Genomic DNA, 18,511 nt, shown 5'->3' with positions numbered 1-18,511 from the left:
AGAGTTTGTCCAGGCGGAGAAGGGTCAGAGTTTGTCCAGGCGGATAAAGGTCGGAGTTTGTCCAGGCGGAGGAAAGTCTTCCAGCCTCGTCTTTGTCTATACAAATACTATGGAGGATTCTTTACTGAAAGAGCGTTATTATCTCCTATTAGACGTCCGGAGTTGGAAATTATTGAGATTCCCAGATTTGGAGTCGGGGGATTTCTTATATAAGTGGAGAAGAATTGGCAGCATCAGGAATAAGCCCACAGGAAGCAGGAGGATCTGGATGGACGTGTGTATGTTACTATTTACTTGAATTACACCAACAGCGGCTGCCAGAATGAAAGTGAAAGTATCTCCGCATATTCCCCGTCCTATTATACTCGGAGGACATTGGATTGCAGAACATTCCCTCCCTGCAGATCTCACAGCCAGGACCCTCTAACCCTGGTGTGAGCCCTCCGTCTCCTCTCCGCTGGTCACACACATCTCCAGGGTGCGGGAAGAGAACTCAACGATCCTCAGGTAATGTGTTGTTGTGTGCAAGCTATTGCCCCCTGTGATCAGCCATTCTGCATGTTTCATATGTAAAGGGTTACTGTGTTTTAAGGCTATAAAACTAATGGTATCCGTCCACATGACGGATGGGTCTTTGCTGCCAACAGCTGCAGGAGAGTAAGAGATCACATGATATCTGCGTCCTGGATAGTAGTTACCAGATGTACATGGGTTATAGAGGTGATTGAGCATAAGAGACTTCAGCTCTTTACAAGTTTTTCATTCAGGAGCCCGGGAAAGTAGAGTGAGAATCCATAGGCTGCGTTGTAGCAGTGTAATTAGGCAAATGTCTTCTTCTCGGCTGTTCTGATGCGTTTGAAAACGAATACGTTAAACGCAAACAAAATGCAACATGTCAATGCAGCATTAAAGAAGTTAATGGTGCTCATAAATGTGTGCAACCCAGCTTTCCCAGGAGAAGGTAGACAGTGAAGATAGGGGTATGAACTCACCAATACTGTATGAGCTGGTCACTTACCTAAAATGCAAGTGTGTATTGAATAAAATTGATTATTCTCTGATATTTCATTTCACTGTGTACATACATGACATTACTTATCCTGTATTATACTCCAGAGCTGCACTCACTATTCTGCTGCTGGTGCAGTCACTGTGTACATACATGACATTACTTATCCTGTACTGATCCTGAGTTACATCCTGTATTATACCCCAGAGCTGCACTCACTATTCTGCTGCTGGTGCAGTCACTGTGTACATACATGACATTACTTATCCTGTACTGACCCTAAGTTACATCCTGTATTATACTCCAGAGCTGCACTCACTATTCTGCTGGTGCAGTCACTGTGTACATACATGACATTACTTATCCTGTACTGATCCTGAGTTACATCCTGTATTATACTCCAGAGCTGCACTCACTATTCTGCTGCTGGTGCAGTCACTGTGTACATACATGACATTACTTATCCTGTACTGATCCTGAGTTACATCCTGTATTATACCCCAGAGCTGCACTCACTATTCTGCTGCTGGTGCAGTCACTGTGTACATACATGACATTACTTATCCTGTACTGATCCTGAGTTACATCCTGTATTATACTCTAGAGCTGCACTCACTATTCTGCTGCTGGTGCAGTCACTGTGTACATACATGACATTACTTATCCTGTACTGATCCTGAGTTACATCCTGTATTATACTCCAGAGCTGCACTCACTATTCTGCTGCTGGTGCACCATCTAGTCTAGTCTATAGCTAGTAGAACATCAAGTCAAGACCTTGTGACCACTGGAAGGTCATGTGGTAGGATCTTCAAGGTTCTCAATGTTATGTTCACTATTTCTTCTACCATCCAGTAGCCAATTTTGATCCTTTTCAACTGGATGTTGATCATAAGAAGTTGATTTTGTCTTGAGATGTTTATGACGTAGTCAGCGCTTTATCCTAAGCAGCTAGTTCTGGGTTACGGAGCCTCAGAATATCAGATATCTCTGAAGGTTCTATCAGAACCTGCAGGGCAGATCATGTTGTGGTAGATATCTATAAACTGCATCACAATACAAATAGTCATGATGAGGCTCCTCCTATAGTAAACACCTCCAGGATTTACAAGAAACGGCAGGCAGAGACAGGAATACGGGGACAGCTGATAAATACAAGGGCAGGTAAAGCAGACGGGTGCAGTAGACTTTGATATTGGTTTCTGATGTAGTGACGGCTGCCAGATCTCCTACTTATTGTAAATAAGACTTGTGCATTCACTAGATAAAAGAGCATCTCAAGATATAGACGGAGAACCAAATGTGAGATCTACAGTAGGTTATATACAAAGGCAAAGGAACAGCTATGGCCAGGGGGAGCCAATGAATAAATGTCCAAATAATGGGTGCTAAAAAGTCACTTTGCTTTGGTCAGTACAGGCAGGGGTGCACCAGATAAAAGGTGATGAGTTGAGCCACTTGCCTCAGGCGGCACCACCTGCAGAAAGGTGGGCGGCAGCATCATGGGCACAGTTATCTGCTACAAAGCAGGACCAATAGTGTTTCTTTACAACTGATGTCAGCATTGGTATGGAGAACCCACTTATAACCGGATACATTACTACTGGATGGGGCAGAGGGGGCGCCGTTCTATAGCTTACCTCAGGCAGCTTTGAGTTTAGGTTGCCACCTGCTGCAGGGGATTCTCAGCACTGTAGATGAAGGGCTAGATGTCAGGATTCCTTGTAGCAGAGATCTGCCGAATCCGGATAGTACAGAGTTATAGGGAATCTCATGTCGGTGCAGGTTGGATGATAATTTGTCTTACTAAAATGATTCTGTTCTTGTGGCTTTCCCCTAATGGGTCTTGAACCGCAGATTCATTTTTGTTAATGATGATGTTTTTATGAAATTGTCTGGATCTAAGTACTTAGTGCAGACGAGGAGCTTGTCCTTAAAAGTCCATTATTTGTTATTTCTGTTGGAGTCCTTGGTGATGGTGGAGGGGGGACAGTATAGGACAGACTGGTGGAATCGGGAATTCTTTCTTTCTAGCTGCCTCCGTTGGTTAAGAAGCTGAATAATTTGGACACCTTTGTCGGACAGCCTAAAATATAGGCGGAAGCCTACATTGTCAGTCATACCAATGTCATCGTGCCAATCTGCTTGGACTCTTAAAGGAAATATACCATCAAAAATCCATCAAACCAGGGACATTACTCCTAGATCCAGGCACCGGGACTGTGGTAATCTTCTAAGTTACCCATGGCCTCCTTGCTCCTAAAATCAACTTAAAAAATTATGCTTATTATGCTCTGGGAGGTGTTACCAGAGACCCTCCATGCTGTAGTTTCACAGGCTGTTGTACTGTGCAGGAGCACTTTCCCCTGCCCACTGTGTAAGAGTGAGACAATGTAACCCCAGGCTCTGGCAACACTTTCTGAAGTCCTTGAGGCTCACTCACATAATTTTAAAAGTTGATTTTGGAAGGAAGGAGGCCATGGAGAAGAAATATAAGAAGATACCACAGTGCCGGTGCCTGGATCTATGAGTAATGTCCCGGGTTTATCAGGATGGATTTTTGATTGTAGATTTTGTTAAGATTCACTCCTCTTTCATCCTGGGCTGTGATCTTGTACCAGACAGGTCAATGATATCACAAACTCGAAAACTTCATTGTGAATGCTATATCTGTGAGGAGACAATTAGACTTATAATGAATCCGCTCTCCTACAGCAAGAATCTGGCACAACAACGAGATCTGGCAGGAAGCCCGGAACCGGCGTCTACATGACTAGAGGTTATACCAAAGTGAAGCTTATAACAATTCCTTAAAGGGAACCTGTCATCAGGGAGGTAATTTTTACCTGGACAGGTTCCAATAGCCCAATGCATTTTCATTTCAAAATGCCTTTGTCAGAAATATGAATAAATCCAGTGCTTTTTAAATGGTTATTCTATATTCCCTGGCTCCAGCGGGTGGCGAGTCCTGGGGGAGGGGCAGTTCATCCGTTTAACAGTTTTATCCAATTATCTAAATTAAGATAATTGTTAAATGGTCAAAAAATGCATGTGTTTTTTAACGGACTGCTTTAAAACGGCCTAAAAACGGGTTCAAAAGGCCACGTGTGCCACCGAACTGCGTCGTCTTCTCCTCCTAATCTCCTTATCTTCTGAACATTCACTAGTATCTGACACATAAAAAGAGATTAGACAGACGAGAGATGATGAAATCCATGAGATGCCTATTACACACAATGACATTCTTAGCTCTGCTACATCTCTGCTCTGCCACAACACACGGCTAGATCTAATGTGCCTCCCTACCTCATATAAAGAACTTATCTGCCTGTAGCTTGTAGCTCTCCGCACGATGTGATGTGTTTGCTGGCAGGAAGTCTCAGTGTGCATCTGTGTGAGCTCGTCCAGAAATGCAGGGGAGAGGAAGCAGAGCTCAGCTCAAGTGTCAGACAAGATGTCTACCGACCCTAAAGTCAGAAGATACACGGTCAGGAACAAAATTAAAATTGTGTACACCAGGACTTATATTTCCAACCTGTCTCTATATCTGTAAAATGCAGTATTTTTGTTAATAACAGTGAATTATAGAATGTGTTATTTTTCTATCCTGAGTATATTTAAGAAACTTGTCTTCGTGGGAATACCCCTTTAATGACTAATACACGCCCCCGGTCTCTCACACCCTTTATAACCAATCACAGTACTAGCTGAGCGCATGCGCTGATTCATCACTCAGATGTTACATCAATACTTTCACTCTTTGATCATAGGTTTCCCATATTGGGGTCAAAAATAGGTTTTGGAGACAACCCCTGCTGCACCAGTCCCACAGATAATTTGATCATCTGTTCTGGTGTCATTTGCAGTTGTGGACCCAGGTACAAACTTCCACAAAATGTAGGATTTCAGCTCATTAGAAAAGTTGGTAGGTGCGTATGGGATCAGTACCCGATGTGCTTAAAATGTGCTTAAAATGAAGTCCAGCCACAAACCCGGACTTTACCAGTCAATGGAAGCCGTGTGCCAACCCTCCATGGATCCACAGCAACAGTAAGTCCTAGATCTCTGAACCAGCCAGGAAGCCTGGCCTTTCCAGATGCAAGGGGCTGGATAGAGACCAAAGAAAAAGTGTAATACAAAAATTCTACTTGTTTACACTTTTTTTCAGCATAATTTAATTAGTTCTGCTTTCTTCCTCTTGGCTTAACTCTCAATCCCATGACGGCTCAGCACAGCATCACGTGACCAGCCTATTGCAGAGATGTACAGTGATCATCCACTACTTCTAGATTCTCCATAACATAAGTATACAGTCAGGGATGCTGAGCTATGAGCTCCTTATGTACAACTGTCTGGTCATTATTATTAACTGTGATAGATGTTTCTGCCCCCCCCCCCCATAAAAAGCCTGTTTGGTAACGACCATCATACACTGTGACTTTATTCTATTCTCCATACATAAGTATACAGTCAGGAAGACCAAGTTGTAAGCTCCGTATGTATAACTATGTGACAGGAACCTTTCTGGTTACTACTTGTAACTGTAGGTTCTCCCCAGGGGAGTGGAAATTTCAATTTGGTACAGTCCATTATACAGAGTGATCCGAGGAGCGACCGAAAGCTCTCCATGGACACCGGTATAAAACTATATCACTGGATGGAATTCACTGTGTTGCTGAGCAGCCATTCCACAGTCCATTTTCTGGGTACCCCATCATCCTAAACCCTTGTGATCCATGCCGAAATTAGATTTTAAAATGCAGGGGAAAATGAGACATCTTAATGAAGATTGGAATGGTGGTATAAAAGCTGTACACTATGGATTGCTATGTTGTAATGGCGACTAGTGTGGCTAAAACAATTATTTAACACAGTTCAGGACCCAGGACCCTACTGATCAGACATTGATGGACCCTAGTGATAAGACAATGATGGACCCCTACTGATCAGACATTGATAGCCTACCATTGATCAGATGTTGAGGGACCCCTACTAATCAGACATAGATGATCTACCACTGATCAGACATAGATGATCTACCACTGATCAGACATTGATGACCTACCACTGATCAGACATAGATGACCTACCACTGATCAGGCATTGATGGCCTCCCTCTGATCAGGCATTGATGGACCCTAGTGATAAGACAATGATGGACCCCTACTGATCAGGAATTGATGGCCTCCCTCTGATCAGGCATTGGTGGCCTCCCTCTGATCAGGCATTGGTGGCCTCCCTCTGATCAGGCATTGATGGCCTCCCTTTGATCAGACATTGATGGACCCTAGTGATAAGACAATGATGGACCCCTACTGATCAGACATTGATAGCCTACCATTGATCAGATGTTGAGGGACCCCTACTGATCAGACATAGATGATCTACCACTGATCAGACATAGATGACCTACCACTGATCAGACATAGATGACCTACCACTGATCAGGCATAGATGACCTACCACTGATCAGGCATTGATGGCCTCCCTCTGATCAGGCATTGATGGACCCTAGTGATAAGACAATGATGGACCCCTACTGATCAGGAATTGGTGGCCTCCCTCTGATCAGGCATTGGTGGCCTCCCTCTGATCAGGCATTGGTGGCCTTCCTCTGATCAGGCATTGGTGGCCTCCCTCTGATCAGGCATTGGTGGCCTCCCTCTGATCAGGCATTGATGGCCTCCCTTTGATCAGACATTGATGGCCTCCCTCTGATCAGACATTGATGGCCTCCCTCTGATCAGACATTGATGGCCTCCCTCTGATCAGACATTGATGGCCTCCCTCTGATCAGACATTGATGGCCTCCCTCTGATCAGGCATTGATGGCCTCCCTATGATCAGGCATTGATGGCCTCCCTCTGATCAGACATTGACGGCCTCCCACTGATCAGACATAGATGACATCCCACTGATCAGACGTTGATGTCCTACCACTGATCAGACATTGATGGCCTAGCCTGCATAGTATATTCTTGTATCTCTAATGATATCGTGATATGTGGAGACTTGTTCTTTGTTATAATAATATTGAGCTCTGGGAATATAGGTCATGTCTGAAGCTTCTCCAGGACACATTCTTTCCAGGCTCTAACCTGCCGCACACACCTGTAGGTTAGCATTTGGTGTTTTCATTACAGAAAGAAAGGGTTGTACCTTCTATTGCTAGTCCTAACCCGATCTAAACCTATCTAATCTATGGCTGAATTGTGTCATGCAGTACAATGGACAACTCTTTACAGTGTGGCCTTCCCTTCTGTATAAATCATGCTATCACAGGGAATAACACACGGACCGTGAGATCAGGGGCTTTAGGGTTCCTTATCGATTAGGAGGAAGTTTGAATCTCAGATGGCTACAGCCTTCAATGTCAATGGAACGTTACGAGCATGACCACAGGACGCAAGCTCAACCTACCCTCAGGTTCTTCTGATCAGAGGAGGTCAATAAGTGATGAGTGATAAGTGATGACCACCCTTATTTCACCTTCAGGTGGGGAGTGACTACCTTCAGGTGGGGGATTTCATTAATTCCACCCCATTATGGGTTGGGAGAAAAAGTTTTTAGAAAATTAAGTACAATTGGATGTTATTATAGAAGATATTTACCTGGATCCTAACTGGCCTCCTCCATGTCCATCCATTCCTACCATATGCCAAGGGTTATCATAGTCAACCAAGGCCAACCATACCTTAACCTAAACTCAAATAGGTTCTGTACAAGCCCGGACCTTTTCTCTGACCATGGAGAAAGTATTAATAAATGTTTGTATCTTTATATTGTTCTCCATACAGCTTCTCGTCTATGAAACCAAAACAGCGGCAATGAGTTGGGGCCAAATAGTTTGCCTATTGATTTTCCTCCGTGGAGTATTCTGCGCTGGGTGTAAGTATACCTTAATGTAAAAAATATTTTTAGGAATAGAATTGTTGCAGGTATAGGAGGTGTCATGCAGTTAATGATTGAAGGGTATTCAGGGATAGGAGGTGTCAAGTACCAGGTGTTTGAAGGGTATCCAGGGACCACAGTAGACATGGGTGGTGGAGGATGGTATTGACTTGCAATAATGATTGTGTAATAATGTTGAAGTTCTAAATCCTATGCAGAGTGTTAAATTAAAGAACACTATTGGTTTTTATGGGGCTGAAGAGCATTAAGCCCCGCCCCTGAGGATCACAGTAATACCATCACACAAATTCCTCATTAGTTCCCATCGTTAAATAATTTACAATATCCTATTTACTTGAATACACTGTAATCTGCGATTTCCATACGTTGCCTAATGCCAGGTCTGAGGGGAGCTTCACTTTTACCTTTGGCCCTCTGTGAGTCATTCTTCCCTGACACAGTACGAGCAATATTAAGAGCCGGCGTTCCATACTTGTTGGTCAGTTAAATTTCCCGGTGGGTAGGGTCATCGTTTCTCATTTCTGACTACTTAGCAGCCTTGAGTGTCTTCCAAGCCCCCGTATTAAAAGACTCTCTCTCTGTGGTGTCAGTAGTAGGTGGCCACGCCAAGACAATGGGGATTATTTACTAAGGGTCCGCGGACCGCACTTTCGTCGGATGTCCCGACGTTTTTGGGTTTCCCACGGCTGGGGCAGATATTTAGAAGGGGATGGATTGTGACGCACGCGATCGGATTTTGGCAAAGCGGCGCTGGCTTTCATGCAACAGAAATGGGGGGCGTGGCCGTCGGACGATCCGACTGATTCAGATTGAGCGCGGGACTTAACTTTAAAATTGTGTCGCAAAACCAAGCACTTACATGCACCAGGAAGAAAAAGGTGAACTCCGGCGGACCTGAGTGGGGAAGCGACACATGCAGGTTATCGGACACATGATCTTAGTGAATCGTGGCACAATACACTCTAGTCGGACATTCCGGATGGGGGAACGTGCCAGAGACTGGTAAGTAAATGTGCCCCAATGTGCTTCCCGTGTAGACATGGGTTGGGGGTATGGCTCTTTTCACACCAATTGGTTCAACCATTAAAATATTTAAACTTTTTGCCCAACAGATACGGAAACGAGACGATAATAATCCAAAATAAATAGGTCAATTTACTTTGGCCCACTAGACCTATTTCCAACACAAGATGTGCAATTTTGGTTTGGCCATGGCTGTACATGTTTGTAGGGGCATCAGACAAAGGTCCAATTAGATGTTCTCCCCGCGGGCGGTGGACACATCCAAATTATTATGTTGATGTTTCTATTTTTTCCATTCTTTTAGTGTTCAAGTTCAGTTGCTCTGAAGAAGCTTGTAAATGTGGAGGGACTGTGAACATCACATGTGACCTCACCCACCCACCCAAGGAAATCACCCTAAAATATAACAATTCATTGTTGATTGAAATTGATTTGCATAAACAGTCGAATCGGACCATAAATTATGGAAATATCGGCATCGCCTGGGAAGAAAAAAAGGTGCAGGTCAACATCTCCAACGTCAAGCTGTCGGATAATAAAAATTATCAACTTTATATGAAAGCAAATGGATTAGCAGTAGGATATCACATGGAAGACATCAAAATGAATACATCGGGTAAGAAAGTTTTTCAATGTTTTTTTAATCTCCAATTGTAGGAGGAGTTTGTCAAATACTTGCCAAAAAGACACCATAATCTGGATGATTACACCGGCCATGACGGGCAATTAGCAAGTGGTGGGTCCCTAGTAACATAGTCAGTCTTGTCACCTCTAGGGGGCGTACGTGTTCTGCAGACTGCAGTGAAAATGAAACATTTTTGGTGACACATGAAGAGAGGGGTTAGAAATATCCTGAAATGTAAAAAAAAATTACTTACCTACTCGTCAACCTTGAGAGTCCTTTGGTAATGGATGATGGAGCCCAGATGGTACTGTCGAGAAGTCGGGTATTTTGAGACTGACCTCAGTAAATAAGCCCCAGTGTGTCAGCCCTAAGGCCGGCGCCACACGTAGCGCTTTGTCTGCGCTTGCAAACGCAGACAAAGTCGCGCCCACCGGGACGGGCCTCGGCCCGATCGCATCGGCGTTTCTATGGAAACGCCTGCGATCGGGAACGAGCCGCCGGTGTTTCGCGTTAAATTTACGCAAAACACCGGCGGCTCGTAAACGCCTGCGATCGGGCCGAGGCCCGTCCCGGTGGGCGCGACTTTGTCTGCGTTTGCAAGCGCAGACAAAGCGCTACGTGTGGCGCCGGCCTAAGGGTCCATGGATCGCACTTTCGTTGGATTTTTCAAAGTAAATGTGCCACACTGTTTTAGAGGTTGTCACCACTCAGGCCACTGATTGGTCAACAGCTGGATTCAGTTGAACGACCCCTTTAAACGCTGGTCCACAAACAGCCTTTACATTGCGCTTTGAAAGGCATTACAACAACTGAGGAGATTTGCCTATTTACATTCCTTTAACACTGTGTTTACAAAACACAAATGTTAACAATGTGTTAACACGTTGGGGGGAATTTTAGTCTTAATATTCCCCCTACTAACGCTCTGGTGCCTATATTCCCTAAAGGGCTGCTGACTAGTAGTGGATACAAGTGCAAAGTCGGCCAGTAGACCCAATCGGAACTGGCAGAGCCTACGCCATTCACATCCCTGCCCGCCCCATTCCCCACCCTGACATACCCAGTGCTGTGTGGGCCGAGAAGCCAGAACACTGGTGGAGAAGCCATAATGAATCTCCTCCTTTGCGTTAACATTGGTTAATGTTGAGTTTTGTAAACACAAAATTAGACAAATCTGTTGTATTGAGTTTCAAAACGCAATTTAAAGGATATTAACCACCAGGATGAAGGATTGTAAATCAAGCACACTGACATACTGGTATGCACCCCCTTGGGTAGGATCTGCTCTTCTTTAAGCTTCTTAACCCCTTGTTTTTAAGAAAAAAAAAGCATTGAACATTATGCAAATTAGCATAAGGGGCTCAAGGCTCCATCAACACCTGGAGCCCCTCAAGCTTATTTGCATAAATTGAAAAGCCTTTTTTTGTAAAAAAAAACCAATATAAGAAGCTCAAAGAAGGGAAGGTCCTGCAAGAGGGGACACACACCAGTATGTCAGTGTGCTTGGTGTACAATCCTTCATCCTGGTGGTAGATGCCCTTTAAATGCCATGTGTGAACGAAGCCTTAAAGAAAATTCACATCCTGATTTGGATCCTTAAAAATCATTTCCGACCCAAGATCGGACTTCTAAATTCACCAGACCTTCTAAACTAAAGGGAAAACTGCAACACAACAGACGATGTAGGAGCCCTGAAGACTAACATACAGCAAATTTTTTTCACGACTGAAAACTGGGAGACGTTAAAGGGGGTGTGGTCTAGAGAGGAAACCAAAATGTTTCTGGTGTAAACAAAATCAACAGATATGAGATTTATCATATAATACATCACTCAGCTTCATACACAGTGATAATTCTGTGATTACTCCTACAACTAGGCCACCTCCACGCCATGTGGGCATGGAGGGGGCATGAAGGGGGCGTGGTCAACGACATAGTGGGCCGGCAATGGGCAGAAACTGAAGGTCTCTTCTGGCCTGAATGTTTGCCATTCTCTGCGCACACTACGCCAGGTCAGACCTGATGTAGATTTGGCCACCAAAATTTGGCACGGTCGTGCACCAGGCATATGAAAAATCTCCCCGGTCCCTCTATACGGTATAACTTTTAACAACTATGTCCCAATTCTTCTGTATATGTATATGTTAATATTTTCTATTACTAGGTATCTGTAAACCAAAGATTTCCACAAATAACACAACTAATGAACTGAAGTGTGAAACAGAGAGTGCAGATAACGCATCAATGGTGTGGAAGGACGAACGTGGACGGAAGTACCACGGAACAAGGAAAGTGGAACCATTAATGATGGGTTTTGGGTTACAAGATTCGCTGAAACTAAATGAGGAACATAGCGGCAGGAATATCTGCTGCTCTTACACGTTACATGATACAGAGAAAGTGGAGGCATGCGTTGCGGTGCGGGACCCCACAGACCCATCAGGTGACTACACCCCAACCTCTACTTGTTCTATGAAATTAGTCTCCAGAGGAGACCTAACATGCATAAAAAGTCATCTGTGGAATGATGTTGAGTGTGCAGGGTCGGCTCTAGGTATCAGTAGGCCCCTGGGTGACAGCGCCTCAGGGGGCCCCTTTCCAGTGAATTCCGGTGGCGGCATAAAAAATTCTGAAACTAAAACAGTCTCCTGTTCCCTAAAATATTCCCTAGTTTATCATCCCTAACAGCCCCCGTCATGGTTATATTATATAAAGCCCCCCTTATCCACTATCGATTCATTAGATATAGTCATCCCTCACCCCTATGGGTTCCTTATGTACGGCCTCATGTGGGCCCCCCCCCCAGCAGCTCTGGGCCCGGTATGCCCAGTGCTGGCGCCGGCCCTGCATATGTTGCCTAAATAACAATACAATATAATAACGACTTCCTGTGTATGATGCATTAAAAATACAGTACACAGCACCACAAATGGCACATAAACTAAGGGCCCGATTCGCGTTTTCCCGACGTGTTACCCGAATATTTCAGATTTGCGCCGATTTTCCCTGTATTGCCCCGGGATTTTGGTGCACCCGATCAGATTGTGGCGCATCGGCGCTGACATGCACGCGACTGAAATCGAGGGGCGTGGCCGAACGAAAACCCGACGGATTCGGAAAAACCGCCGCATTTAAAAAAAAAAAGTGTTGCGGGACTCGCGCTTACCTGTACCAGGAATAGGCCGGTGAACTTCAGTGCATTCCGGCGGGCCTCAGGGAACTTCAGCGCAGCAGCGCCACCTGGTGGACGTCGGAGGAACTGCCTTAGTGAATCCCGGACGGACCCGAATCCACCGCAGAGAACGCGCTGCTGGATCGCGAATGGGCCGGGTAAGAAAAACCTGCCCCAATGAGTTAATATATACTGCAATATGGTGAACATACAGTGAAACCTCTCCAAAATACCGCACCTTTGAGAAGACCCCCTCCCTTAAAGAGCGTCTACCACCAGGGTGAAGGACTGTAAGCAAATGAGCCTGAAGTGCTCCAGGCTATATAAGTGTTATTGGTGCCTGGAGCCCCTCAGGCTCATTTGAATATAGTCTTTCATCCTGGTGGTAGATTTCCCCTAAGCAAGAAGCAGATTCCCCTCCATGACCAGAACAGCCCGGGACAAATTTGTCTTCTCAAAGTGGTTTCACTATATGTATCCAATAGATTCTTAGTATGAGCCCCAAACTATAGTGATCAGTGGGCGTACATTCCTAAAAATACTATGTGTGGGATCTATGACGCCTTGTATGACATCATGGGATAATTACAATTTTAAAAAAAGTTATAAAAAAAAACTCAAAATGTTTCTTTTTAGTGGCCAGACACAACTATAAGAACCGTGAAGTGCGTGGAGCCCACATATCCATACCAGTCGCAGTGCTTGTAGTCTTTATTCTCGGTTTCCTGGCAGTATGGTACAGGAAGTCCATTTTGAGAGGTAAATATATTTTATATTTTACCAAATTCTCCCAAATACTTACATACACGGTATGTTTCATTATTTACATGGGTTTTCTTTAAAAATCAGTGGCCAATCATCCTCAATATCAGATTGGTGGCCGATCAGCTGAAGGAAGGGCCCCCCCATCATTGTCTACCTACCACAGCACCACATATTCTCTAGTGGTAGTGCCCGGTACTACAGCTCATAAGAGGCCTGGTTCTATTGATGAGAGATGTAGTACCAGGATTGGCCACTGACAATATTTGGCGCTGTTCTGACTTAACAACAGACAATTCTGTACATTATACACTGCATATAGTACAATGTCTGTGGAATTAATAGTCAGACGTTGCTAATACTGACAGACCTGACCCTTATACCGGACTCTGAGGTGTCTGGTATATTTAGGGAAGAACAAACTCATGTTAAAATCTGTGGCAAGGCCCTAACTACCATGTGCCAATGATACAAAGGGTTCCTTCAAATATGGCTACAGAGCCACTGGCCCCTGCTGATATCTGGGCTCAACTACTACAGTCATGAAAATGTCCACTAATACTAAGACAAATAAAATCATTGTTAAAGTAAACCTACCACCAGGATGAAGGATTGTAAACCAAGTACACTGACATACCGGTGTGTGCTCCCTCTGGCAGGATACACTCTTCTTTTAGCAACTTAAGCCCTTGTTTTTTCAAAAAACAGTTTTAAAAATTATGTAAATGAGCCCAGAGCCCTTTGGACTCATTTGCATAATTGTTAAAATCTTTTTTTTTTATAAAAACAAGGGCTTAAGTTGCTAAAAGAAGAGCGGATCCTGTCATAGGGGTCGCACACCAGTATGTCAGTGTACTTGCTTTATAATCCTTCATCCTGGTGGTAGATGTCCTTTAAATAATAATCTAAAAGTAAAGATAGGCAATTTCATGTAGCTTCTGTAGGCTGATTGGTTGGGGGGTCGGGTGTTGGATACGATTGGTCAGAAATATCCATAAATAGGAAAATCCCTTCCAATAAAATATCAAAATCCAAGACTCCGGATCAGCAGAATCTGTCACTTACAAGGTGTTTCATTCCTTCCAGGTGCCAGAGCTTTACAGGGAGCCCTCAGGGGCAAGGTGAGTGCGACGCCTCGGAGATACATTGGGTGGTATGTAGACCCTCTACGTGAGGACTGAACGGATATATGAGAGATACACTGGATTCTTAGAAACAAAAACTATGTATAAAAAAAAATTAAAAACTAACCAGACCCGAGACACAAGAGAGAGCCAAACGATTAAACTCATCAAATTTAACAAGCAGTCCAATAGGTATGAGCTCATTATAGAGCAGGAGGAGAGGATTGTACATAGTGTCCTATCAGTAGGCAGCACGTTATAGAGCAGGAGCAGAGGATTGTACATAGTGTCCTATCTGCACGCAGCATGTTATAGAGCAGGAGGAGCTGAGCAGATTGTACATAGTGTCCTATCTGCAGGCAGCATGTTATAGAGCAGGAGCAGCTGAGCAGATTATACATAGTGTCCTATCTGCAGCCTGCATGTTATAGAGCAGGAGGAGCTGAGCAGATTGTATATAGTTTCCTATCTGCAGGCAGGATGTTATAGAGCAGGAGGAGCTGAGCAGGTTGTACACAGTGTCCTATCTGCAGGCAGCATGTTATAGAGCAGGAGGAGCTGAGCAGATTGTACATAGCATCCTATCTGCATGCAGCATGTTATAGAGCAGGAGGAGCTGATCAGATTGTACATAGTGTCCTATGTGCAGGCAGCATGTTATAGAGCAGGAGGAGCTGAGCAGATTGTACATAGTGTCCTATCTACTGGCAGCATGTTATAGAGCAGGAGGAGCTGAGCATATTGTACATAGTATCCTATCTGCAGGCAGCATGTTATAGAGCAGGAGGAGCTGAGCAGATTGTACATAGTGTCCTATCTGCAGGCAGCATGTTAAAGAGCAGGAGGAGCTGAGCATATTGTACATAGCATCCTATCTGCATGCAGCATGTTATAGAGCAGGAGGAGCTGAGCAGATTGTACATAGTGTCCTGTCTGCAGGCAGCACGTTATTGAGCAGGGGGAGCTGAGCAGATTGTACACAGTGTCCTATTGCAGGCAGCATGTTATAGAGCAGGAGGAGCTGAGCAGATTGTACATAGTGTCCTATCTGCAGGCAGCATGTTAAAGAGCAGGAGGAGCTGAGCAGATTGTACATAGCATCCTATCTGCATGCAGCATGTTATAGAGCAGGAGGAGCTGAGCAGATTGTACATAGTGTCCTATCTGCAGGCAGCATGTTATAGAGCAGGAGGAGCTGAGAAGATTGTACATAGTGTCCTATCTGCAGGCAGCATGTTATAGAGCAGGAGGAGCTGAGCAGATTGTACACAGTGTCCTAACCCATATAACTTAAGGCCTAAAGTTTTTCATGCATAAACCATCAAAAACCTTGTGTTACCTGTCTCCTACCTAATTGTCTGTTTCCATCTTTCTCAACAGGAACATAAGAGGCAGCGACAACAAGACAGGGACCAGCACAACGGAGGTGACCTGCTGGAGACAGATCCGGTCACCTAATGGAAATGTCTTGTGAGACCGATGAAAATTTTCTGGGCTGTAGATAAGTCTCTGGTGCTGACGCTAAAGGCTCAGTGCGAAGAAAAGGAATTATTCTTTTTATGCATAGAGTCCTGAGATATATCGGGCCACAGCCACCTCCCAGCACCCAGAGTCAGCTCCCAGCACCCACAGCCGCCTCCCAGCACCCACAGCCGCCTCCCAGCACCCAGAGTCAGCTCCCAGCACCCAGAGTCAGCTCCCAGCACCCACAGCCGCCTCCCAGCACCCAGAGTCAGCTCCCAGCACCCACAGACGCCTCCCAGCACCCAGAGTCAGCTCCCAGCACCCAGAGTCAGCTCCCAGCACCCTAAGCCACCTCCCAGCAACCACAGCCGCCTCCCAGCACCCACAGCCGCCTCCCAGCACCCAGAGTCACATCCCAGCACCCACAGCCGCCTCCCAGCACCCTGAGCCACCTCCCAGCACCCAGAGTCATCTCCCAGCACCATCTGCTGCTTCTTGCCTCCATCATTTTTCTACCCAAAACTGTGAACGTGTTCCCCAAAATCATAGCAAAGAGCACCCAAGCTCCCACCAGTAGTGTCATACATAGATATGTCTCCACTAGAGAACAGACCCGTTCAGTTTCGGTTCAACAAGTTTGTCCAAATCTCAAACAAAGGTTTGGCCCCGAATACCCGTTGGTGATGTGTTTCTGTATGGAGCTTGGTTCTAGTACTGTACTTATGTACTGGACTCCATACTGGTGCTGTATTTATGTACTAAGCTTAGTTTTGGTGAAGTACACAGTACATGTAAATCATTATTTTAATTCATGACAGGCACAATATTATAATTTGAAAGACATTGTACATTTTAATTAAAGGAGGGGGCTGTGTATTTTAGAATTAATTTGGGGGCAATTTCTAAGCCAACTTAGTGGGATAGCGCCACAGACTATAATCCACACATAAATGTATGTCCCTAACATTTTTAATTTGGTGGGGGCTGTTTATGCTAAAATCAGGGAACATTTTATATATTTTAATGTCCTCAGGGGGTAGAGAGATTTTTTTGAGATTCGTCCTGTACATCAAAGTAGCTAGAAGCTGCCCTGGTCGGTGACCATCTACTAACACATCAGGGGAAACTTTGGAGCACATTTACGTCCCTGGAGTTTACCGAAAGTGCATTGTCCGCCGATCATGCACTGTGCCGCGATTCACTAAAATCGTGTGCCCGATATCCTGCATGTGTCACTTCCCCCCTCAAGTTCACCATCTTTTTAGTGATGCATCTAAGTGCTGGGGCTTGAAAGTTAAATCCCGCGCTCAGTCCGAATCAGTTGGATCGTCCGATGACCCGCCCCTTAAATTGTGTCGCGTGGAAGCTGGCGCAGCTGCACCAAAAATCGATCACGTGCGACACAATCCCAGCGCCGACCCCTATTAAATACCTGTACAAGCCGCGCAATCCACGACAGTCTGACAAAAGTGCGATCCGCGAACCCTTAGTAAATGACCCCCATAAAGTCCGGTTTTGTGCACCTGTTTATGTTTTCCTGCAGCTCAGATATAGCTCGCTGGTTTTTCCTTAATGATACATGAGGAATTTGAGGAGTTTCGGTCTTTCGTTAAAATAAAACTTGCAAAAAGTTTCCTGAGCTATTCCTGACACCTTGTACGGGACAGGGGTGGATTTGCGCCAAAAAAAAAAAGTTGCAACTTTCCCCCTGGATCAGGTAATAACTCAGGGAACACGGCAGAGGAGCAGTCAGTGGAGAAAATTGAAGGAAAAGTCACACATAGGAAAGAAAAAGCCAAAAATTAGGTACATGTGCCCCTTTATGTACAGCAGAGTGATGCATCCAGCTCAAGTCCTTATGTCCCAGGACACTGGACAGTGATGGCGAACCTTTTAGGAACCGAGTGCCCAAACTACAACAAAGACCCACTTATTTGTTGCAAAGTGCCAACACAAAAATGTAATAATTGATTCATACTCCCTTCTCTGTCACAGCTTTCATTGATACCAGCACCTGAGGACACCAATAAAGCAGAAAATAGAAGAAATTTGGATGATCAATGTAGCTTCCCTCCAGGGTCCCATAAACAGGAAGAATTGTCAGGCCCGGAGAAGGAGCTACAATGATAATCCAGATCTGTCCACACCTTCCCGATACTCCAGTAGTCCCAGGTAGAACTGTCACTTTAAAATAGCTCTGTGCACAGCAAGTCCTGGGCTGTCTGGGACTGCAGGAAGATACCTGGACTCATCTCTGGTGATGGCCTGATTGCCCACAGAAAGGGCTCCAAGTGCCACCTCCTGCACCAGTGCCATAGGTTAGCCACCACTGTCCTATGAGGTCGCATATTCTATACAGTATCTGTATGTCATGTATCAGTTTTATAAACTGAAGCCACTTACAATGTGTCATTATAAAA

General features: G+C 44.9%; 1 protein-coding gene across 1 annotated transcript; it reads left to right on the top strand.

Annotated features, from left to right (window-relative positions):
• Positions 1–247: 247 nt before the first annotated feature.
• On the top strand, positions 248–18,258 carry LOC140066188 (uncharacterized). The gene is made up of 7 exons (XM_072113724.1): positions 248–507; positions 7,807–7,897; positions 9,249–9,560; positions 11,734–12,012; positions 13,378–13,500; positions 14,590–14,624; positions 16,008–18,258. Exons 2-7 carry the CDS (start codon positions 7,837–7,839, stop codon positions 16,083–16,085), a joined length of 888 nt encoding a protein of 295 aa, XP_071969825.1. The 5' UTR covers positions 248–507; positions 7,807–7,836; the 3' UTR covers positions 16,086–18,258.
• The last annotated feature ends 253 nt before the right edge of the window (positions 18,259–18,511 follow it).

Source organism: Engystomops pustulosus, chromosome 6, assembly GCF_040894005.1.
Source record: "Engystomops pustulosus chromosome 6, aEngPut4.maternal, whole genome shotgun sequence".
NCBI classification, from domain to species: Eukaryota; Metazoa; Chordata; class Amphibia; order Anura; family Leptodactylidae; genus Engystomops; species Engystomops pustulosus.
Note: the sequence above shows the minus strand (reverse complement) of the source record. Positions and strands in the feature narration are given on the sequence as shown.